Source organism: Calonectris borealis, chromosome 12 (assembly GCF_964195595.1).
Source record: "Calonectris borealis chromosome 12, bCalBor7.hap1.2, whole genome shotgun sequence".
Lineage (NCBI taxonomy): Eukaryota > Metazoa > Chordata > Aves > Procellariiformes > Procellariidae > Calonectris > Calonectris borealis.
The window spans coordinates 2,406,834-2,430,149 of NC_134323.1; the positions used below are offsets into that span (position 1 = coordinate 2,406,834).

A 23,316-nucleotide genomic window follows, 5' to 3' on the forward strand; every position below is an offset into this window, starting at 1 on the left:
GCTCTCAGGATGGGACCCCACACCTCACCTGCATGGCTCCGGCTAAACCCGGGGCCGGAGCAATGCCTGCGCTATGGGGTCTGCGTTGTTTTATATCCACCTACAAAGACTGAGATTGGCAAAAAAGTCTTTGTAAGGGGGTGGCGGCTGTGTGCGGCGGGCATTTCCCGAGAGCTGGCGACCACACGCCTTCGCTGCTCCCCCAGACCCCCCGGCAAGTGCACTCTGAGATCAAAACTGGCCTGAAAAATTCACATCCCGAGTTGGCAGGGGTCCAGGAGGCTTTATTGGCAGTAAAAGGTCAGCACGTTCTCTTGGTTTCCGCGGGTGAGGATGACGGGGGGTCTCAGGTCCTGCGAGAGGGTCTCCAGCCAGGCCATGTAGAGGGAGCTGGGGCAGCGACCCTTCCTGCCGATGGGCAGCGTGCTGCGGCGGCAGCAAGGGGCCGGGTGAGGCACAGCCAGCGCGGCCCCCTCCGGCCACCCCGCGGAGCCAAGCTCCATCCTTAGCCCCTTTCTCAATCCCGTTCTAATTTGCAGGTTATTTCCCTAAAAAGGGGCAACGCCACATCCTCCCCCCGCGATGGGACCCGGGCCGGACCCCTTGGTGCCCTCCAAGGGCCTTTCCCCGCGGTGCTGCACCGTCCCACCGGGGTGTTGGGGTGTCTGTCCAGGATCTCCCCGCGCAGGGGTGGGGGGGAACATCCAGAAGGACCATTTCCATGGGGCGAGAAACGGGGTGTTGCTGGCACCTACATGGCTATGAGCGCCGCGTCCCGCGAGTAATCCAGCAAAATCTCGTTCAGCCTCACTTGTCGGAGCGTCTGCGGAGCAAAGAGGGTTGACAAATGCAAAATAATTGTTTCTGAAAAAGACTGAATTTTGTCTCAAAAGCAGGAGACCCTTTGCAGGAGCCCCCGGCGCTACCTTGGCTCTGTTTTTATCGACCTCCTCGTCAGAAATCTTCCAGGGACAGCCCTGCCTCATCTCGTTCACTGTGGCCTCCTCTTTGAAGCCGTCGTTCAGCCTGAAGGGAGCGATCAGGTCGTCGAACCTCTTGATGCTGCAAGACAAGCAGACGGTACCGGGGAAGGGGATCCCGGGGGGGTTTAGGGGCACTGGGGGCAGGGGCAGAAGGGGAGGGGGGCAATTACTGCTCTGGCCGGGGTTTCTGGTTGATGTCGGGGAGGATGTGGACCTCGTGGAAGCCGAGGCGGAACTTGCTCAGCAGAGAGACAATCCTGCCGGAGAGAAAAGGACACATTTTCCAAAAATCAGCAGGGCATGGCGGCTCCGGCAGGGACCCGTCCCGGCAGAAACCCCTGCCGCCGTCCTCGGTTTGCACTTGGGTTTTCCCCACCCCGCAACCACATTGATTTGCGGAGGAGCAAGGCAAAGCAGCCAGGTCGGAGCCCACAGATGTGGCTCCTGCCACCTGCCCACGGTGGCCACGTGGCTAAGAGGGGCTGCGGGGTGCGAGCGGCCGCCAGCACTTACGCCTTCCTCTCCTCGTCCATCCTGTTGATCTGCCCGCCGACAAACACCCGGATTTTGCACTTTCCCCACCGCTTCTTGCGCCCCAGGAGGTAGGGGATGAGCAGCGTGAGACCTGTCCCCAAAACACCCCGTGGGAGACGTGGCTGCGGTGACTCCGCGGGCTCGCCAGCTCTTTATTGACACCAGATGCCAGGAAAGCCCTGGCACCGTTCGGCGAGGACCGAGCCCTCCTGGGCACCGCGGTGGAGGTGCTGGGTTCACGTTAGCTGGATAGATGGACGGCGAAGAGCTGCAGCAGCCAAAGGTGAAGGTTACCTCCGTCGTCGAAGAGCCAGTAAATGTCGATGGTCTTCTTGCCCTGCTCGCTCTGGAAGACGGTGCTCGCCTGCTGCTCGCCGGCCAAGGCGGCGGGGTCTGCTGCCGGGGCAAGGGAGTCCCGGCATCGGCAAGGGGCACTGCCGGCTGCGGGGAGAGGCACCGCTTCCTCCTGGCCCCAGCCCTGCTCCCCTTTGCTGCTCAAAACCCGTGCCCCTGCCTGCAAATCCAGCTCCCTGAAAATAATCCTCGGAGTCGGGGATGCTCCGGGCAGCCCCAAGCCAGGACCGACCTGTGCCCGGGGCTGCTCTGCTGCTGGTGCCGTTCTCCTCGGGGTGCTCCGCTGCCTCGAACGTGGGGTTAACTGGGGAGGGAGGAGAAGAGCACGGGCAGCAGGGCAGCACCCCAGTGTCCCCATCCCCTTTGGTCCCAGCCCAGGGGTGATGTCCCACCAGGACCGTGATCTTCGCCTGGGGACACGGTGCCGGCTGGCACGTCCTACAGCTCTGGCACATCTCTGAGCATCCCTAAAACCGCTTACCGTGAGCCTGCATCACTCGGGAAACGTCGAGCCCTTCCTTCATTCTCATTAAGCACACCCCATACTTGAAATCAAAGGCGTCACTGGAAGGAGGGAGAAGGCAGTTAACGGTGGCCGGCTTGTGTCGGGCGGCACTGCCGGCCCAGCCAGACCCCGCGCACGTGGCCGCAGCATCCCCGCGCCCAACCACGGGGCCACCGCGGGTGCCGGCGTCCCCGGGGGGCGGAGGAGCCGGCGTGGCCGTACTGCAGGATGCCCACGTAGTCCTCCAGGCTCTGTGGGGACGCTGTCTGCCAGTTCCTCTTGTAGCCCAGCACCAGGATGTTGGGTCTCATCTTCCCAAGGCCGGCAGCCTATGGATAGATGTCCCCATGAGACACCTCTGCAGGGACAGACGGACGCGGGTGGTGTCAGCCCGCAGGGGAGCGATGCAAAGCGGGGGGTGCCCGGCGGTCAGGGAGGGCAGTCAGAGCCCCCTGCGCAGGGATGGAAGAGGAGGGACCTTGATGGTCGACGGTGGCTCTACCTGGATGAGCATTTGGACGCCACTTCTCAGATCCTCAGCTACCACATCCGTGTAGAAAGCCTTGACCTTCCTCTTCATAAGCCACCTGGTATGGCCGTCCGCCATCAGCTGGGACTCCGGCACCTTCTGCTTTCGTGGTCCCTGGGGAGAGCAGGGGCAGGGGCTCAGGCACAGGCAGCCTCTTCCAGCTGGTGGTCTTGCCACCAAGGACCTCCAGCTCCTCTCTTCCCAAATCCTTGGCAAGACCTGGATGTAACCAGTGCCTGCGTGGGAGGTTGCAATCACAGCAAGAAAACCAGTGAATTTTGGGAGTCAACAGCCAACGCACACGACGCCAGCAGTCCCCTGGCTGCAGATGAGCTGGCATTTGCTGCACCCCATGTCCCCAATTGCTCTTGAGGCTTCGGGGCTGCAGGACCACCCCTGTCCTCTGAGCAACCGCCTCGTCCTACCACATCTTTTCTTTGGCAATTAATTGGCAAGGGGAAGCCATTAGCCCACAGGGACATCCTGGTGCTTCATCAATATTGCTTAACAAGCTGGAGAGGCTTCCACACGAAACATTTCATCATCCGGTGGCACATAAATGGGCACATTTCAATCCCCACCCCATAAGCCCACCAGGACGGATCTGGATTTCCCAGCCCACCGCCCACGGGTGGCCAGACCCCCCAGGACAAGGAACCAACCGACTTTTGCAGGTGACTCACGATCAGCACGTTGCCGCAGAGCATCAGGCTGAGGTTCTTGGTGAACGTCCCCACGAAGTCCACCAGTGCCGGGCGGAAATTGGGAGGGCCGGTCAGCACCAGGCACTGCGGTCTGCAGGCAGGGAGAGAAAAGGGGGTGAAGGCTGGTACTTTGGGGGCACTGAGCTTCTCTGGAACGAGCCGTGTCTCTTCTCCCATGCCTGGCCAGCGGCAACTATAGGGAGCATCTTTAGGATGAGATGAAATCAGGTGGCTGAGGGTCCAGCCTCACTCTTTGGTCTTTGAGATGAGACCAACGCATCTGTGTCTGCCTGGTACGGGGAAGGCAAGGTTTGCCCTGCTTTCCACCTCTGCCCACCCAGCAAAGACGTGGGATTTTGGAGACAGCCACATTTTGCTGGCACTCCCAGTTACTGAGGATGGTGGTGAGGACATGGCAGTGGGCATGAAGCCATCCTGAGTTTGCCGGCAGCGGCGGCTGGCTTTGCATCCCCCTCCCTCCGTGCCCAGCACCGCACCGAGCCGCCCTTGCCTGTAGTTCTTGATGTGCTCGTCCACTTCGCTCAGCCCCACCGAGTAGTTGAGGGCCATGTTGTACGAGCTGGCTTGCATGGAGGAGCCCCAGTTGACGTCTACGTGGGGAAGAGGGATTAACAACAAGGCCAGACGCTGCTGGGGCATCCCCAGTGCTGGGTTACCACCACGCACCCGGCTTTTTGTAGAGGACGTATCCCAGGAGGAAGATGACGATGCCGAAGGCAATGAGGGCTGCCCACCAGGTCAACAGGAACATGATCACCACTGAGATGACGGCCCCAAAGAGCGCGGCCCACTTGCTGTAATACCGAAAGGAGGGTCGCCAGCCTGCACGCAAACACACACAGCGGCCGCTGCCGGGACGGGGAGTCGGACGGGGAGCCGCCCGCCACGTGGCACGGCACGGCACGGCATGGCACAGCCCACCTGGGGAGTTGGTGATGGAGGCGTGGAAGCAGCTGAAGTTGATGAGGGCGTAGGAGCAGAGGAAGAAGTTGGAGATGATGGGCGCGATGGCGTTGAGCTCGGCTGTGGGGAGGGGGAGGAGGAGAGCGAGCTGTCGGTGGTGGGGACCGAGCCACCCGGCTGGCGGTGGGCACCCGGAGGGCACCGGGGTGGCAAGCACCTACCGATGAGGATGAAGCCAACAGCGATGAAGTAGGTGAGCATGTAGCCGCGGATGGGCTCGCTGTTCCTCCCGTAGCCCTTCCCGAAGAAGCCTATGAGAGGGTAGAGCTGGTCCCTGCAGAGACACTGCGGGGAGAGACGCGTTGGGGACGCTGGGCTTCGCCGGGGACATGGGATGGCAGCGCCGTGGTGGCTTTTGCACCAGTAAGAGCAAGGGCTGAACTGGCCTCGCGCCTTTGCTGACGGCAGCGTCCTCCTCGCCCCGGGGCTGCTCACGGCCGCAAAGCCCCGCAGCGCTGAGCACCGCCCAGGAGCATCGTCCGCTCCCGCTGCCGGGCTCGGGGATGTGAGCTGGGGGACGCGGACACAACCACCCCCTCACCTGGAAGACTTTGGGGGCTGAGACGAGGCAGGCCAGTGCCGAGGAGAGGGTAGCACCAAAGATCCCCGCCGTGATGAGGGGGCCGAATCCGGACACCATGCTCATGCTCTGCCCGAAAACCAGGCGGTCAGGAACCCCAGCACCCCCAGCGCATCAACCTCCGCCCTGGCCCTAAGGGATTTCCAGCCCCCGGGCCCCATCCTGCTGCCCTCAGTGCTTTTCCATCAACATTATCCAGGCGGCGAAGTCCAGCCACATCCAAAAACCCAAGGAAGACACGCTCCCCGGTGCATCCCCGTTACACGGGTGCTTTAACGGCACGGGTGCCTCCCAGGATGCTGGGGGGATGCCGGGCATGGGGCTGCCCCGGGAAACCCATCCCTTGCAGCACAAACCCGGCCAGGAGCGATGGCCCCGAGCGGCACCTGGTAGTAGTTGCTGAGCCCGTATCGGCAGCTCTGCCGCTGGGCGCAGGCGGTGAAGTTCCAGCCGAAGCCGCAGGCCAGTCCCTCGCAGCCCGGCGAGCCCACCGCCACGCTGTCGTTCAGGCTGCCCGAGGCGTCCCGGACCACGCAGGCGCCTGGGGGGGGGCACGCAGCGCCCGCTCAGTGCCCGCTCCCCTCCTGCAGGCACGTCAAACCAGCAGCCCTCCGGCAGGGCTGCAGCGGGGCCGGCATCTCTCCGCGGTTTCACGCAACCCAGCCCCGCGTCCCCATCGCCTGTGACATCTCCCGGGCCCCTGCCGCGGGGGTGCCCCACTGCACGATGGCTGTGAGCAATGCCATGAGCTGGGTTGCCCACCCAGGAGGACTTCGCCCCCGCCGTGGGGGCAGGAATGAGGTCTGGCACCTGCGGCACTCGCCCCGGGGTATCGGTGCCCGTGTCCATGGCTTGCTCCTGGCTCCCACCACCCGCATCCTCCCAGGCCACTCATTTCGGGGGGGGGGGGATCCCACCCAGCTCACCCGAGGACGTGCCGCTTACCGATTGTAGCAGAAAGCACCAGATAAGACATGGTGGTCCAGAAGATGGCCATCAAGGTGCCCTTGGGGATGGCCACGGCGGGATCCTGCCCAAGGGAGTCGCAGAGAGATGTAAGACAGCTTTCCAGCAGCACCGCTAAAATGGCATTTTAATTGTGGCTGCTATACAAGAGGAATTTTAATTCATTGCGACGCAAAGCCACAGAGCATCTCCTGGCTGAGCCGTCCCCGAAGGTTCCAGAAGAAATCAAATAGGGTCTAAAAGTTGGATCAAAACCAAAGCCCCAGGGAGAACAGGGCTTGAGCCCTGAGAAACGCCGGCTCAGGCGGCAACGGTCACAACCCACCTTCAGGTCACCCGAAATGTTGGCCCCAGCCAGGATGCCGGTTGCCGATGGGAAGAAAATGGAAAACAAGCCGAAGAAGGAGCCCTCGGGTCCACGCCAGCTGGGCACGAAGTTCTGGGCAAAGATGTCGGCTGGGGAGGAAGCAGAGGAGAAGCATTTGGGGCCTCCCAACCACCTTTCTCCTGGCTGAAGCATCTCAGCGCTTGGATGGAGGCACACCGCTGATGGTAGGTAACCCACGGAGGAAGACACCGTGCTTTTAATGACGTCTCTCAGTGAGAAGGCACCTTCCCATAGCAAAGTCCTCCCCCAACAATAGCAAAGAGCTGGGCTCCAGTGGCGCTTGGACCTGTTGAGCGTAACCCCAACCCGTGGTGGACCCACCTCGGTAGCTGAAGAAGCCCTTTGCTTGCTTCTCGGCACTGGCCGGGATCACCGTCCCCACCAGGTAATTTATGAAAGAAACCAGGATGACCAGGAAAAACAGTATCTGTGCCTGCCAGACGAGAAAGAGCCACCTGAGGGGTCGGGTTTTGGGCATTGAGAGGGTGAAAAACTCATATAGGAGAAACCCCCCTGTTTTTGGGGAGCTACGGGCATCCTCCGCTCCTCGGATGCCCGGTGGGCAGTGGGGAGGGCTCTTATCAGCCCAAGGGAATAAGGTGAGCGGAAGAAGCGAGCGTTACCTTGGCCTCCCACTCCATGCCGGCCAGGGAGATGCCCAGCAGCACCGTCACGGTGACGACCCCGATGATGCGGATATCGTTGGTGGGGTCCACGATGAGGGAGTTGTGCTCCTGGGGAGGGGAAACCATCCACAACGCGGAAATAACCCTTTCCCTTACCAACCCACGGGTTTTAGCAGCCGGTGGTTGATTATCGGTGGCCCAACATTATGACAAATGTTGATAATTAATGCAGATTATGCGGGGAGGAGGTGGGGATGGAGGAGGTGGAGGAGACGGGACCCAGAGGACACAGAGCCACTTTCTTACCTGCAACAGGTCCCGGACAGTTTCGGCAAAGCCCACCGTGTGCATGGCCACGGCCACTGCGTTCGCGAAGGCAAAGATGAGCCCGATGGAGCCCCCCAGCTCCGGCCCGAGGCTCCGCGAGATGAGGAAGTAGGTGCCCCCTGAGGCGGCAGGAGCACCCCGTGGCGTTAGCTGCCTCCCCCTCCTCTCCCCGCCATGTTTTTGGGGGGGTCCCTCTGCACCTCGCAGCCGGTGCCGGGACTTCACGTCCACGGGGCACCCCACCGAGAGGTGGCCGGAGGCGGTGCCGGCGGCGGGGGACGACACGCTACCTGACTTCACTTTGCCGTTGGTGGATATGGCGGAGATGGACAAGCCGGTGATGGTGGTCACCGTCACGGACATCAGGATGATGAGCCACGTCAGGGCTGTGGGGAGAGGGCACCGCTTCGTTCCTGCATCCCCCCCCGGCCCCACAGAGCATCCCTGGCCCCTCAGAGCCCCCGCATCGCCCTACGCTCGATGCTGCTGGCATTTCTGCCCCCCCTGAGGTGTTTGGGGCCAGGGCGAGCCCGGTGCCGTCTTCCCACCCGCGATGCACCGCGGCACCCACCGATTCCCGCCTGGGCGGTGATCCAGGGCAAGCGCAAGTAGAGGATGACTCCCCAGATGTTCAGCATGCAGCGAATCTGGGGGGGCAGAGAGGGGGACCGGCCGTCAGCGCGCGGGCACCTGGGGATGGCCGGGGCCATGCCGGCTCTCCTGCTCCTCCGAGCGAAAACCAACCCACCACGGAGGGCAGGGGACGCTTGCGAAAAATATATATATTGGGAAAAATGTGACAATGAGGGGCAAATGCATCGTGCCCCTGACTGGGGGGGTGGGAGGGCAGGATGATGCTCCCCGTGGGACGAGTCGCACTCACCATCACGCCCTTCACCCACCCGAAGCGGACGGGCTCCGGCGCGGGGGCTCTGCCCGGCTCCCCCGCCGCCTCCTCCGGCCCGGCCTCCGGCAGGCCGTTGCTGCGCTGCGGGTCGGACACCGGCGTGCGGAGGTGGCCCGGGTCGGGCTGCGGGGACAAGGGGAAGGCAGGTGAGGGCGGGCAGGGCTGAAGGCAGGCAGCCGTCCCCGAGGGGGGCAGCTGGGGGGGGGGAGAGCTCGGGCTGAGCGCACAGCTGGAAACAGCTGGATTATCCCTCTGGCTTCTCCCCGGGACCATCCTGGGGATGCGCACATCGGCACGGCATCAAGCGGTGGGAGACACCGTGCCGTGGACAGGTTGCAGGGACCGGGGGACGCCAGAGGTGCCGGCGGCACGGCCGAGCCCCACCTTACCTTGAGGATGGAGTGCAGGTCCGCCAGCGAGGGCCTCCCCTTCCCGCCGGTGCCCACCCCTTTGCTGTTGGCATAGTGCTCGTAGGCGGGCACCACGTCCACCGTGTTGTAGCCGAAGGTCCTGGTGCAGAGGGTGCTGCCGGAGAGGTGGGTGGGGTGGGCGCTGTCGCAGCCGGCCCCCTCGGCGGCTGCGTAGGGACCCCGGACACCCTCCTCTGCGCCCAGGAGGGTGCTGATGGTGAAGCGGCCGCTGCAGCGGGACAGGGCGGCCGGCAGCTCCGGGACGGGCAGCTCGGCCATCGCCCCGGCCCAGGTCCCCGCTGGCGGTGCCTGCCGGGCGAGCGATGGGACGGAGAGGGGCTCGCCGGCTTTATACCCGGCAAAACTGGAGCGAGGCAACCGGCACCCACCCACCGCCGTTGCTAACGGGGGAAATGAATTGGCTTGAACCACCCCGAGCTGGTCAGGGAGAAAAAAATAGCTGGAAGGGATATCAAAACCACTGTAATCGGTATTGCTGACTCCCAGTGCTTGATGGGGGTGGCGATAACGGGTTTGAGATTAAGTCCCAAGGACAGATCGGCAGAGAAACGCGGCGCTGAGTTTGCCTCTGGCCCCGACCTGGGAACATTGAGTTCCCACCGGGATTTATTATGGAAAATGGCAGCAGACTCGCCCTTCCCTGGGATACTGCCCCAGATGCGGCAGATCCCGTAAATCATCTCAGCTGGCCTCCGAGTTGCCGCCTGCGGCGCTGAGCTGTGCCGGATGCGGGAGGGGGAACGGCCCCTTTTTCTCACAGTGAAACCAGGGGAAAGGGGGGAGTGCGACATCGAGGGATGGGAGGGATGCCCCTGCCCGGGATCTGACGCCGAGGGGCTGGGAAGGGGGATGGAGAGGCTGGGGGACATGGGGTGGTGGCAGCCACGGTCCCTCCGCGATTGCCCGGGGCTGGGGGCTGGCAGCCCTCCGGTGCCGGGCAACAGAGATGCCCAGGGTCCCAGAGCCCCCTTCCCTTCCCCACCCCAGGGAAGTGGAACCGCTGAGCACCCTGGGTTCAGAACTCCCCCAAATCCCATTCCTGATTTAAGAAGCCACTTAAACCCTTCCCCACATCACTCAGAACAGGAGCTGAGGCCGCGCTGCCGCTCAGCGTTCACCTTAGAGCCGCCGGCGGGCGAGGACAGGGGGAGGGACGGGTCTTTTATACCTCTGCAGCCCGGCGTCACATGTGCCCTTAGAAGCAGTTACAGATAAGATCGGCGAAGACAGCAAATAAGGCAGGCAATAAAATTTGAGGGCAGCACCAGAGCCCATTTGAATTTCAGCCCCGTGTGCTTTGCAAGTTAATGGAAAATTGGGGCTGCCTGCCCTGCTGCCTCCGGCTGTCTTTTGCATTCACGCACAAATTTTAACCTGCTTTTTGAGGACTCGCTTCAGCCCCCTCGTATTGTTTGTGTGCGAGCAGACACCGACCGCAGTTGCATAAGCCCCGCGTGGGCCGGCGCGCACCCGCTTACCTGGGAAGCTGAGGACAGGCAGCCCTGCCTGCAGCGCTCGGCTGCCTGCGGCCGCGTGGCTCAGCCCTCGGAATGCCCGGGCACTGCAGTGCAAAATGCGCTGGCACAGGCGGTGCCGCTGCCATTCCCTGTACCCGGCCTTGCGAACACGGAGAAGGGTGAGATGGGGATGAGGAAAAAGCCTTGCTCCACGTGCAACACCTCCTGCAAGGTAGACACCAGCTTCCTCACAACAGATGCACCAGCAGACTCATACCCAGCAGAAATGGCTTTATTTTAGAACCTCATTATTTCATCAAAAACGCGAATTTGCCCAAACTAGCCCGAATCACGGAGGCTCTTAAACGGGGGAGGCCCTCTGTTAAACACAGCGCGGTCACAAATGCTCCGGGAGAGACAGGAGGACTCCAGACGCCGGGCGAAGAGCGAAGCGAGTGGTATGATGCAACCCTGGTGTAGTGAAATAGCCGGATAATAGGATGCGCTTGTCGTCGGCCTGATTCACAACACCAGCTGCAGCAACAATACCGGGGCCGTCCGGCGCTGGGAGCTGCGAGCAGGAGAGGAGAGCTCCGCGCGACGTCCCTCCAAGCCCTCCGCTCACGCAGCGGAGAGGTGCCACGGCGCTTCCAGCCGATGCCCCGGCCCGCTCTGGCTACTAAACGCATCAAATGAACCTGAATCGAGTTAGGCAGAGAAATGGTGCGGTGCTTTACATACGGCTTCTTTTAAAGTTTGCCAAAGCGCTATATTCCGACGTTAACGAAGTTTTAATTGTCCTGTTTCCACCCCCGTGGAGGAGGGAACCTACCGCCCTGGGTGACACGGGCCACGTGAACGACGCAGGGGCTCAGCGCTGCAAAGCCGCCGTGCGGAGCAGGGCTCAATTCCTCGGCACTGCAGGGAAGGAAGCCTGGGAAGAGAAAATAGATGGTTATTCAGGCCAAAGGGATGGGGCCAAAGGGATCATCTCCCATCCTCTTCCAGACAGTATTTCCATCCCTTCCAACTTCAGACCCAAACAGAAACAGGACAAAAATGTCGGGAGAGGGACATGAACAGTGGCAGTATTTGAGCGCTGACCCACCTCAGGGACACAGAACTGGAATTAACAATATCCCCTTCTTTCCTCCAGGCTGGAAGGAAAACAGCTTGCTTCCTTGAGAGGCTGGGCTTTATTAAGGTTGGGGAGACAAGAGTCAAGAGGGTAACAAGAACAAAAAAAAACCCCACACCATTAAATTAATTGTTTCTGAACGTAATTCCTTCAGCTCTTGCGAGGAACAAGGTCCAAGCGCTGTCTTAGACAAACGCAGCAGTGGTAGGAGAAGGGAGGAACCACCTAATCTAGCATTTCTCTGGAAAACAGAACAAAAAAATCAGGATCGAGATGCAGAATCTGCAGTCAGCGGGGAAATCCAAGAAAAGGCAGAGGAGCAGGAACGTATCTCGCAGGCTGTAGGCAGTAACTTGACTGGACGCCCAGCTGAGCCAAGCGTACGCTGGGGTAACAGTGCTGGCACCACTGTGAAAATACTTAGAAGAATTAATGTTGTTGGGGGGATAAAAAAAACCCAGGAACACCAAAGAAACTGAGCTGAGAAGACAGGACCCACTGACACCAGCCCCATGGCAGTGTTTGGGAGGAGCCCTGAGGTTTTCTGCTGGTGGGCACCCGTTAAATTCTCACATGAGCTGGTGCTCTTCCATTAGCTCAGTTTAGTTTTTACCAGTAGCCCCTGGGCAGAGCTCTGGCTTGTTTTTTCCCTTGCTGGACGGGTAACATAAGGGCAGAAGTTTACAGTGAGTATTTCTAGATTGCCCTGCAACTCCCCCGTAAATCCACATCAACTCAGACCTCATTTGAAGGAGGTGCAGAATATAAAGCATTCAGAGCTGCTGCGCTGATACCACGGCACTCGTGGATGTTTCACTACCGATGAGCCATGCGAACTGTGGAAAATGGACCGGGATGTGCTGCACGTTGCAGCTGCACCTGTACCGGGACAGAACGTCACACGCTCCCCAAGGCAAACACCGCCTCGCTCTTTCCTCAAATCTTCTCCAGCAACACAAGCATGAGCTGCATTTGACTCAAAGTAGCGAGCCACCCTTCGGATGCATGGCATGGAGGATCGTTACTGCTGAGGATTAGTCCCGGAGTAGGAAAAAGCAGATGGAATTATCCTAAATTTAATCTGCAGCATTCATCTGTACTTTGTCTTGTACAAAGGGGCAGAGCTCCCCCGACATAGGGAAGACTTGTCAGTTTATACTAAGAATAAATTCAGCTCAGATGAACGTCCACAGCTCTGCTGCAAGCTCTGCCTGGCAAACCATAAACTTGCGCAGATGTTGCCGCACGTTATCATGATTTTCAGTTTGTGCAAAGCTGTCCAAGCAGACAGAAGCCCCTTGTACAGCAGGAAAAGGGAGGTAGCTCTCGCTACGCCCCTGACAGCACCAGCTGTAGAAGAGAGCACGGTGGTGAAGGGAGAGCTTAGTGACACCACCTTTGAGCAGGCTGCTCCAAACACAACCTAAGAATTTAGTGACATCCCAAAAAGCCCTTCTAGCAGACGAAATATTTAGAAAACCAAGGCTAAGCCCGCACACTAGCAAAGTCTGAGTGCGAAGGTACAAAGGTACAAACTTCACTGCAGCAGCAGCAGGTCTGCCGGTCAGAATCCCAAGGGAGCAGAGCCAGGTTGTTCCCTCCAGCAGAATAAGCGTGGGGTGGAGAGAAAACAGTGACATCTGGAAAACCACGGGGGTGCCTTATTCAGCAAAGCACCAGTACGTGCGTCAGCATCTACCTCAATGCAGCAAAGCCCTTAGAGTCGTGCAGAGAGCCAGGTTTACCAAAGCCAGGCCTAGGCGTGGAGCTGGAACCAGCTTGGGAATGTGGGAAGACGGATGGGCTGCAACATTCACAACCTGCACAGGAGCAAGAAGAAATCACAGGGCAATCAACAAGAAATAATTTAATTCCAAGTACCCGTGGCACCCTGTTACACCCACCACCTCTCACATCTTGTCTGAAACAGGGCTGGGCCTTACCTTTCCAGGGTTAGTCCCAGGGCTTTGACTCCCCGGGGTTTATGTCCTCCGTCCGTGCACCACAGGACCATCTTGGCTTTTCAAAGTATGAAATAATTCAGTTTCTGCTTAGACAGGACGAGAGGCTGGAGTCACAACCACTGAGCACAAAGGGTGCAAACCGCATAGAGCCATCGATTTTCTCTTTTACTAACACCCGTGAAGGCTGAGAAGCACTGGAAAGCATCTGCTACAGCCATCCTCAAAGGGCAGACAGAAAAAGGGCAACTCGGCGTTTCTAAAAGTTGCCTAGGTTCAACGTTTGACACCAGAAACATGCCAGCGAGGCAGCAGGATAGCTCAGCCGAGCAGGGGACGGGCAAAAGACAGGAGAAGAAGGTCCTGCAAATGGCAGCGGTAAGAGCTGAGCTCAGAAGGACTTCTGTCCCCGCGTGAAGGGTGGAGAGGGAATTACAGCGGGGAAGGCGGCCTTCGCCCTTCCCGAATCGACTCCGGCAGCCGCCGTCCCTCTCTTGCTCAGGTCAGTGGTTGCCTGAGGACAGGTACAGGCTCGCCAGCCTCTCTGTACGTGAGGTGGTTTGACGCTAGGAGTAAGTCGGGGACGGGGGCTGAGTGCCAGCAGGAAAAACACGGGAGCAGGGTTCATCCTGCAGGACCGCACGCGGGGCAGTCCCGGTCCGGCCAGGACCGCCTGCAAGCGTCAGGAAAGACGCCTTGCTCTGCCACCTACCTTTTGGTAACCTGTTCTCTAGGGAATTGGATGAATTTTCAACCGAGACATACCAAGAAGCATTCACACAGGAATATGCCAGAAATGTTAATAACTAATAAAGCTTTCCACACTCACCTGTTGACTTTTTGTTAGGCAATTCAACCCCTTCCCCCAAAATAACTCCTTGGTAACTCACCAAAGCCCCTTTACTTGCAGGGTGCTGTCCAGGTCTCTTTCAGCCTCCAGCTGGAGCGATCTTGAACACGCTATAGGACCACTCAGTGCCACACACAGTCCCCAGCTACATCGGCTGGGAGCCCCAGCAGCCAGCTTGCTCATGCCGAGAGACATGGTTTTGGGTGGCTCGGCAAGCCATCCCTTTGCTTCCCGTCCGAAAGGTTGACAAAACTTACGCTACAACATTTCTGGTGGAAAAGTAATTAGGAAATTGTCATCAAGTCAGTCAAACACCCCTCTACGCCATTAAAACTTAGACATTGTAAAACGGAGATTACTTCTCTCCCACGACAGCTATTAACACGCAAAGGTTGAAATCAGCCCCTACGTTTCGTTGCCTGTTCTGTATCCAGAACCACACGTGTTCTCATATCCCAGTAACACAAACGGCGTGAGGGCAAGACAGCAGCAGTGCAGAAAGGCGTGTGCACAGGGAGCAATAAGCGTAACCGCCAACATTCCTCCCATTTCATTTCAAAGATAGGCAGCTATATTAAAGAGAAAAGCTTATACACGCTCCCTGGGCTTTCACACTGATTTAATTGTAGCTCAAAACATTTAAAGCTAACCATTTTCTAATGCCCCTCGCTTCAGTAGGGCTCAGGTTTCCCACTAAACCAACAGTAATAACCACCCACGCCCAATGCATCCACACTTGGACTTCTCTGGTCAGCTTCCTTCCTTCTCCTGGTGAACTCGATATGCAACTGGCTAAAAACTCATGCGTCGATCACAAAAATCTCTCCTACCAAAATATACCTGCTTCCAATCCCAGCTGCTCCTGCAAAAGCTTCAGCAGAGCTCCAGGGTTTGCAGAGCTGTGTATGTCTGAGACACTGACCCAAGAGTTTAAACTTCGTTAATCGTAAAGGAGTCTCTGCAGCACACAGAGCTCGTTTGCACCGCATAAACACATACGCCACACAAGACAACGTTATGGACTGACAGCGGTGTGTCACGTGTGTGGTGTATCATAAACAGATTTTCAACATTTAACATGCATTCAAAAAACGAAAACCCCCTAAAATTTCCAAACTGTATGTTCAGCAAGCATTAAATCAAAGTTTTCTTCTCCACTTCCTCTTCTGCTATAAAATTGCTCGTTCGCCTCCCTACTGCAGATCTATGACTTCTTTCTCTGCATAGCCCATTAACTAATTAAGAATAATTTTCTAAATATAAACCAATTTAAAATAAAATGAATAAAAACATAAAAACACAAAAATCAGTGAAAATGAAAATGTCAAAAACAAATAGAAATCAAAGAAATTTATTTCCATCAACAAAAATACAGAATACAAAACGATACTGGTCCCACCCTCTGAACGTACTAAAGACAGGCACAGGTTGCTGCGACCCTAAGCGAAAGCTTCTCTGCTAATTCATAAGGACCTCCATTTGCACCAGTCTTGCGTTCGTGTCTCCCGATGTTCTGTAAGGGATCATTCCAGCAAACGTTATCAGCGCACGAGCTTGAGATCGAAGTTGCTAAAAAAAACAGAAGAATAAAGTACAGTTGCTTTAGTATCAAAAAACCCACAATGAAAGCTGAGTTAGACATGAGTTAAACACTTGCTTTTTCAAACAAGCAAATGTAATCTTTATTTCTCAGAGCTGTTCTCTGGGTAATTTATCTCTGCATTTGGAAGGAAATCCAATTATTTCCTTTTCCAACCATTAAAAGCATGTCGAGTTACCCTTTTGCTTGGGAAAAAAAAAAAAATCCCATTTATTTAAAATTACCCAAGAAAAAACATTTTCAACAACGTGGGGCATTGCTGTACTGCAGCAATCTTGTAATTTCTGCATGAAGTGGGCTTTTCCAGGGCAGCAGGATTATTTCCCACCTTGCAAAGCTGACCCTGCTGAAATGCAGCATTAACATACTCAAAGCAGAAGCGGTAGAAACAAACCTGGAGGTCTCCAGCATCACCTACAACATCCCGAGGTCCTTAAAGACTCCTCATTCCGTAACACAATGAAAGCAGACGTAGCAAGTACATTCAGAGACCTTTGCCTAAAGTAACCAAATCCCTTCTTGCACACCAGAAGGCTACGTAACAGCTGAAGGAATTCAGGAATAATTTGTTTCATTTGTTAAAACCGTTAGTAAATTAAAAGGAAAATCATTCCGATAACTACAGAGGTCAGGAGAATACAGAAAGCCTGAATCTTTAAGGAGAACTGTGCAGACTGATTGCTTTGATTGCTCACAGTGTTTTCTTCTTAAATATTAAGCATCTCTAAATTACTGTACTAGAAGATCCCACTGTTCAAATCTTCCTTTAATCTACTGACTGCAGGGAAAGCTGAAGCAGCGTTGGTTGCTGTGGGCATGTGGACGGCAAATCTGACAGCAGGAACTTACAAACTGAGAAGTGACCGAAGCCCATTACATGGCTGGGAACAGTTACAAACACCATCCCCGATGCCCACCTGGGCAATTCGACCCCTTTTTCAGAGTGACATTAAACCAGTCAGTTATTCAATAGCAACAGAGGAGCTTTGGAAGCTGATAATGGAAAAGCTGGGATTCTCATCTGTTTGTTTCAAGACACTGTCTAAACGCTACTGCTTCAGCTGCGCAAAAAACCTTCGACTCTACACATGGGGCAGGAAAAGTAAGTTTTCTTTAGCACTGAGATCACAGCCATTTAATTTTCTGTTTCCATTTTCCTGTCTGAGGGAAAGCCGTGACTGTCTACAAAGCCCAGCGGCCTGGCTGAAATACAGAGCGGAGTTCCCACCTTGCGCTGTATTCCCGTCTGGCCGAGGATGGACGAATACCCGGAGCTGCAAAGGGCACAGCCCGCGATGCAGTGGGAGGCACTCCTCCCTTCCAAGTGCCGCAGCTGAGGAATGCCAGAAGGCAGCGCAGCACATCAGCGGGCCTCTGCAGCAGGCAGCAAAACTGAGACTGACCCAGTTGCTAACAGCTCCCAGGACAGTTTCCCCAGCTGTAAGTTACCACCTAGTTAACACCAGTGCGTTGGCTACTTAACAAGGTGGCCTGAAAATTACTTGTTCGGTTCCAGTCACAGCCAACACTTCTAGTCTGCTTCCAAATCTGTTCCGCAGCGAGGCTGTGCAATTACGTCTGACCTGCTACTTTTCAGTGGAGGTCAAAACAAGTGGTAGATGAAAAAAAGCATGTCAAGGGGTCTGACCCTTTGGAATTAAAATATTAAGAGGCAAAAACTCTCCCTGTGACTAAGAAAGGCTTAGGAGCAGTGTGAGTTACTGTTCCCTTTACCTTTTCGGAAGCAATGATACTAGAGCTGGTCTATTTTTAAGAATCAAAATAACATGATAGGTTGCAATACTTCAGGAAGAACAAACAGAGGTTTGCAGAGGTTAAGAGCGGCCTGGAGGTCTAGATGTTCTATTGGCTGTAATTACTTAATGAATGTTAGAGTCACTTGCGATTTAAAGTAAGACCACAAATAAAGAGAAAAAAAAAAAAGAATTCCATTCCTTTCATGACCAAATTTTGCTGCCGAGATAATGCCCTTGGGCTGCTCCAGAGAGTTCGCCAGCCCGGATCGGGGCGGGGAGCGTATGACATTGCTGTCAGGCACTCACGGCATCTGGGTCAGGGCTGTCACTACAGCCATGGTTTCCGGCACTGCAGTCTGGGCTCGCTGCAATCTCTGCCTGAAATCTGACAAAATAGATCAGGCCAAGTGGGACAGGACTTTGCTCCCTCATTCCCAAAACTAATTAATGTATACATTAAAAAAAAAAAAGACTCAAAACACAGGTTAGGTAATTTCATTCTGAAATAAACAAAATGCATAAAACGCCAGCTCCGACTCCAAACCTGATCGTTTCTAAATGAAGCCTGTTTCATCTCCAAAGTGGGACAGGAGATGTTCTAGCAGAGAGCATCACTGGGCTCAGGGGGCTCCAGAGGTATTATTCCTCTCCATCCTGCCCTTGCTGCCGGGTCCACGCTGTTCCTGCCACAGCCCGTCTACCCCCTACCCCTTACAGCAGGGTCCCGCTCAGGGCAGTCGGCAGACCGGTGCTTGGCACCAGAGGGCAAATCCAAGAGCCATGTGTTCCTACTCCGGGGGACTCTGTTCCCTGCTACGTGGGATAAGCCTCAGGGTTACAAAGAGCTACTGTCTCGTGTTTTCAAGTTCTTCTGATGAACAGAGGGATTTGAATCTGCCTGCTCCGATGGATCTAGAGAAAACCCAGGGGTTTCAAAGACCTATTCAAGGAAAGGTCATTTTTCACTTGCACTGTGTACTGGGCAATGCGCTGAGATTGTTAAAGCTTCTGGAAGAGCCTGATTTCCCCTAAAATTTGCTTCCCCATGGAAAACGGAAAAGCTGCCTTTCTCCCAGGGAAGCTCAAAAGAAAAATTCTTGCCAAGCACAGCCTGCAGAAGCTCGTATCTGCCGTCTCTGTTCAGGTGAACGGGGAGATTTTGCTGAAGAAACACCTCTCTTCTCATATTTGAAATGCCCTCATTTCTTCCCACCACTAAAATCCCCCAGTTGCTTCCCAGACAGGGAAACTGAAGCAATCTAGATTCCCTGCTCCCGCAGTCTTGGAGGAAATTCTTCAGGATAAGAAAAAAGGGGAACACGGGCTAAAGCTATTCTTACCCTACCTTCCATGTCCCCATGCCTGGTATTTTTCTGCGCATGCAAATCTTTAGGCAGCTGGCAGCTACAGGGCTGTATTTTTTCTCTCTACTTTAGCAGGTTATGCTCCCTTCTGCATTACAGTCACGTAGCTATTCCCTTATCACCTCCCTGACCACAGAGACAGCAGGCAGTTGTCCCCTCTGACGGTTAAGCACAGTTTTTATTGCACATGGCAGCCAAAGATCCATGACTCAGAAATCCTGTGTCTCCAACACCACTGCTACCCTGCTGCCATGAGATCCCACCACAAGGCCAGAAGCTTGATGAACAAAACTTGAAGCCTGAAAAAAGAAAACTTTCCAGGGTTTTTAGCAAGGTACATCATAGCTGATCTCCACAGCTGTAACAGCCTGAGAGGGCAGAGCACGTTTATGAAGCACGCTCACACTGAGCGCGCTGGTAACAGGCACGCTGTTGATATGATACGATGTCATGGTGGCTTCCTTCTACACAAACTCCTGCCAGCAAAGCTGCTGATCCCATCGCCAATCAGCCCAACAATCTTTGGTAGGCCACGGTCATGGTATTCATACTGAGATGACACCTGACAGCATTACACCCCTATGGAGATGGTAGATGCTTCTGCATAAGGCACAAGACTGAAATCACAAAACTGAAATAAACGGCTCACTTGCAAAGCAAGGAGCTAAGGCTGTTTGCTCAGTGCCAACCTTGTGAACACAGAACAGGTAACAGATTGCGTTAGCCTGGGACTTCTTCACACGTGCAGAATTTAAGGTGGAGGAAGCCCAAGCAGCATGCGTCCTTCTCCAGTGTTGCTGATCTCGAATACAAGCGCAGTTGCAAGGCAGGATCCCGTAGCTCACACACTGACTGTATCCCAAAGACAAAAGCTGTATCGTTACTTGAGCCTTTCATTTTCTGATGTAGTTTAAAAATGCTACTAAGACTTTTACCAATATTGCAATTTGCAGATCAAAGGCACTTCTGCAGATGACTAAAGCCTGGAATAAAACTGGCGGTGGCCCAAGCTGGTTTTCATTCTCAAAAGGAGTTGATATTTATTTCCTAATCTGCAGGACAGGATGAGTGGTTTGGCCTGTGGCAGCTTTTAATTTAGTAAGAGTTACAAGACCAAACTCAACGACAGCTAAGCCAAGAACCCTTCTGCTCAACACAGCACGCTGACGGGCGAGTGCCCGCAAATCTGGCTGTGCCCTTTAAGTGGTGCCTGTCGTAAGGCTGGCTGAAGGTGTAGGCTTCTGTCAGTGCGTGGGGGAAATGCTTCAGCACCGACAGACCCACCGTTGTCAGCCATTTAAACCAGGCAGCCAGACCAAGCACCACCGCGCCTGGAAGCTGCCCACTCTGCTGCAGAGGCAGCAGAACAACGCTGGCAAACTGCTACAGCCATTCACCAAGAGAATGTACTTGAGCATCTCGGTGTATTGCCCAAGGACACTTTGAAAGTGTCAGCCCACATCCCTACAGAAGCAAGCCAAGCAGAGGAGTCAAGGAAGCCTTTCCACCAGAAATCAGTTCTGCACGAACAGGGCACTAACTCAAACGAAAGGAGTGGAAACCAGGTTCTTGAAAAACAACAGCTCAGTTGTCAAGGCAGCAACACCAACCATCCTAAAGACACGGCACTGTCCACATCTGTTAACTATTTAAGATCCCACCAAGAAGCAAACTGAACGCTTCTTTTCTCTTGCTAGGAGGTGGATATATAGTGTAATATATCTTAATTCCATTAATCAATGCCATTTACAGCAATATCCTTTCTTTACAGAAAGCTGAAGTTACGAGAGACTAGTCTCAAGACTCTAAGTAACTAAGCAAGTCAAAAGCGAAGACCATTAGAAATTCACAGTTATTTGAAGCCCAATCCCTTGAAATCAGGGGAAAAAGGAAGTAGGAAAACTGGTCAGACAGTGAGGATTATAATCTTACCGAATCCCTGTCTTCCATTACCCGCTGGGGTCTGGCAGGAGTGGCTGGGCTTGTGCCTTTCATCCTCTTATACTGGCTGAATAAAATATTCATGGTTGCAAGCAGGACCTCAGATAAATTGTGCCTGATCTATGCAAAGAAGGGGAAGAAAAAAAAAAAAAGACACATTGCGATGAAGAGCAGGTTGACAGAATCATTACCCTTGCTATACGACATCAGAAAACCAAGCAACGATAACGGTGGTTGATATTTACTCATGTAACAGTCATACATTTAATGGTTATGTGTTATGGTTACGTAACGCCTGCTGTGACTGCACCATCTGGCAAAAAAAGTTACCCGGAGTTTTGACACAGACATGCGTAATGGCCGCACCTTCACGTTTGACAGCAACAGTTCAGATAAAACCCAAAGCGCCTTAATACAAAAAACTCCAAAGCACCCAAATACACACAAACGCTGTCTAAAAGAGAAGCATTACTCTCCAGTTAAAACAGTTCAAGAGCAATAATAGCCTTCCATTATGCTTCATCTGCTTCATCTGCTAATACCCAAATACATGAATTCCTCTAATTTGGAGGGAAGGAAACACAAGACCCGACAAATGCTCAGTGACCATTAAGAGCACAGAAGAACTAAGTCAGCAGCACAGTTGAAAGTTTTCAATATTCCGAAATCTTGAATCAAACTCAGTAAGTTCAGAGAGATTCAGATCTGCAGACGCCTTCTGCAAAATAGAGACAGGATTTCTGGGTAGGGAATTCTAGCGCCCCAAAGCACAGCACTAACGAGAAAAAGTTGCAAGCCAAGAGTCTACTTGTACGAATGCAAAATAATTCCATCCTATTTCTCCATTAAAGAATAAGAATGATGAGATGACACGGTTTTAAGATCCTTTTAACAAAGCAAAGGCTTTTGGGAGCTAAAACCAAGAGACGTTACTTACTTCATCGCTGAAATTCCGGAAGGCAGCAACTCTCTCCTCTATGCAATCTTGGCTAAGAGGTACAAGCTTTAAGTGTTCAATAATCTTCAAAAAGAAAAGCAGGAATCAGGGTAGATAATCAACGTTCTATGTACCATGTACTAATAAAGTATGTTTTTGAAGTGTTAATGAAATGCTCCTGATGCCATTCAAGAGAAATCATTTCATTGTTATTTATTGGTTTATCTCCTCACTTTGTTGAGTAGCAGGAATATTTTGTTCAATGTCTACAAAACAGCTCCAGAAAGATCTTCCCGATTATCAAGCAACAGGGAAGAAACATGTTTTAAATTCCTATAGCATTGCAGCACCTTCTAACTCATTAAATATAATTTTTTGTTTTAAAGTGATGTTATTTGAGACATTCGGGGCTTTCAAGGGCATTAGGAAGGCTGCACTTCAAACAGAACTCTTGAAACTTACATCAAAGGCCCTGTCAATGTGACCGGCATGATATTCATCAAAAAACGTGATTAAGTCTAGCAGAAGGTAGAACGTGGAGTCAACGGATTTCTTTGCACTTATCCCCTGAGCTTTGTACCTGAAAGAAATTGTTTTACAATTTTATTGTGCAAAATGGCAACCATTTATAAATGTGCTCTTGCAATTCTTGGAAGCGGAGACATCAAGCACAAGGACAGAAGGCATCTAACAAAGGACAGCTTTAATTTTCCTTATCCAGGAGGCAGAATTTTCACAGGTTGTGGCTTTTTAAAAATACTTTTATTCACTTCTAGGTTTCCATCAAATCCAGCATTTGTTTCCGTTTAAATGTTTAAACTTCCCTTATTCATGGGGAAAACAGTGCCAGGAACCAGAGACCTGCAAGGCAAGCGCTGTACAAGCATGTTTAACACGCTGTTTTACAGCAGACAATTCTCCAGCACAACTGCCAGCTTCAGGCAAGAAGTTAAGACTTAAAAATGGATTAGACGCTGCTGCGTGCTCTCTCTTGCTAGGAGGTGAATTGGAGGGCTGTCGGCTCTCACTCCTAACAGCACAAGGTCAGAAAGGAGCTCCTTCCTCAAGATAATAGTAAGAGCGGTCAAGTGCACGGTACACACCCTGCGCTGTGCTGCTGCAGAGGAGGGAAGCCAGATAGCCTCCCCGCCTTTTCTGCTGGGTGTCTCCCCTGTTCCAAAAACATCACAAGAATGCACAGGAGGAAAGCTGCATCGCTACGGTACTGTCTGCAGTACGGTACATGAAGAAAAGCCCTGTATTACATTTAATTGGCAAGAAGATGAGCTAATCAGAAGTGTTCTGGCTTTGCAATCATGAAGGTTTGCAGCTGTAAAGTGGCATTATAGAACAGTAATATTTAGCGCGCTCATACAGATCAAAGCAAGTAGCAAAACAAAGCCCATTACGGCCTTTGCTGAAGCTTAAACTCAAGCCATAGGCTTAATTCTCCCTTAATGTCTGCTACCAAATGAGTCTCTCACGAAGTCAAT

At 53.9% G+C, this 23,316-nt stretch overlaps 2 protein-coding genes across 7 annotated transcripts in view; both read right to left on the reverse strand.

Annotated features, from left to right (window-relative positions):
• Positions 1-264: 264 nt before the first annotated feature.
• SLC12A3 (solute carrier family 12 member 3) lies at positions 265-9,108 on the reverse strand. Its single transcript, XM_075160991.1, has 26 exons — positions 8,777-9,108; positions 8,364-8,510; positions 8,052-8,127; positions 7,771-7,866; positions 7,460-7,599; positions 7,151-7,261; positions 6,849-6,960; positions 6,465-6,595; positions 6,119-6,203; positions 5,560-5,714; positions 5,135-5,242; positions 4,755-4,878; positions 4,552-4,653; positions 4,297-4,452; positions 4,121-4,220; positions 3,589-3,700; positions 2,879-3,019; positions 2,599-2,705; positions 2,353-2,435; positions 2,104-2,175; positions 1,812-1,913; positions 1,497-1,608; positions 1,154-1,240; positions 927-1,062; positions 756-823; positions 265-426 (listed from the first exon to the last, which is right to left on the reverse strand). The coding sequence occupies exons 1-26, from the start codon at positions 9,074-9,076 to the stop codon at positions 285-287; spliced, it is 3,105 nt and encodes a 1,034-aa protein (XP_075017092.1). The 5' UTR covers positions 9,077-9,108; the 3' UTR covers positions 265-284.
• Positions 9,109-15,559: 6,451 nt separating this feature from the next.
• The window catches only part of NUP93 (nucleoporin 93), an 83,301-nt gene continuing 75,544 nt past the window's right edge, over positions 15,560-23,316 (reverse strand). For 5 of the 6 annotated variants that reach the window (XM_075160994.1, XM_075160993.1, XM_075160992.1 and 2 more), the window contains 4 exons: positions 22,286-22,403; positions 21,824-21,907; positions 20,878-21,006; positions 15,560-15,793 (listed from right to left, as the gene is read on the reverse strand). In XM_075160994.1, the coding sequence (XP_075017095.1) occupies positions 15,683-15,793; positions 20,878-21,006; positions 21,824-21,907; positions 22,286-22,403 (442 nt within the window). In that variant the 3' untranslated portion in view covers positions 15,560-15,682. The remainder of the gene's footprint in view (positions 15,794-20,877; positions 21,007-21,823; positions 21,908-22,285; positions 22,404-23,316) is intronic. The other variant, XR_012675345.1, reaches the window with a different exon arrangement.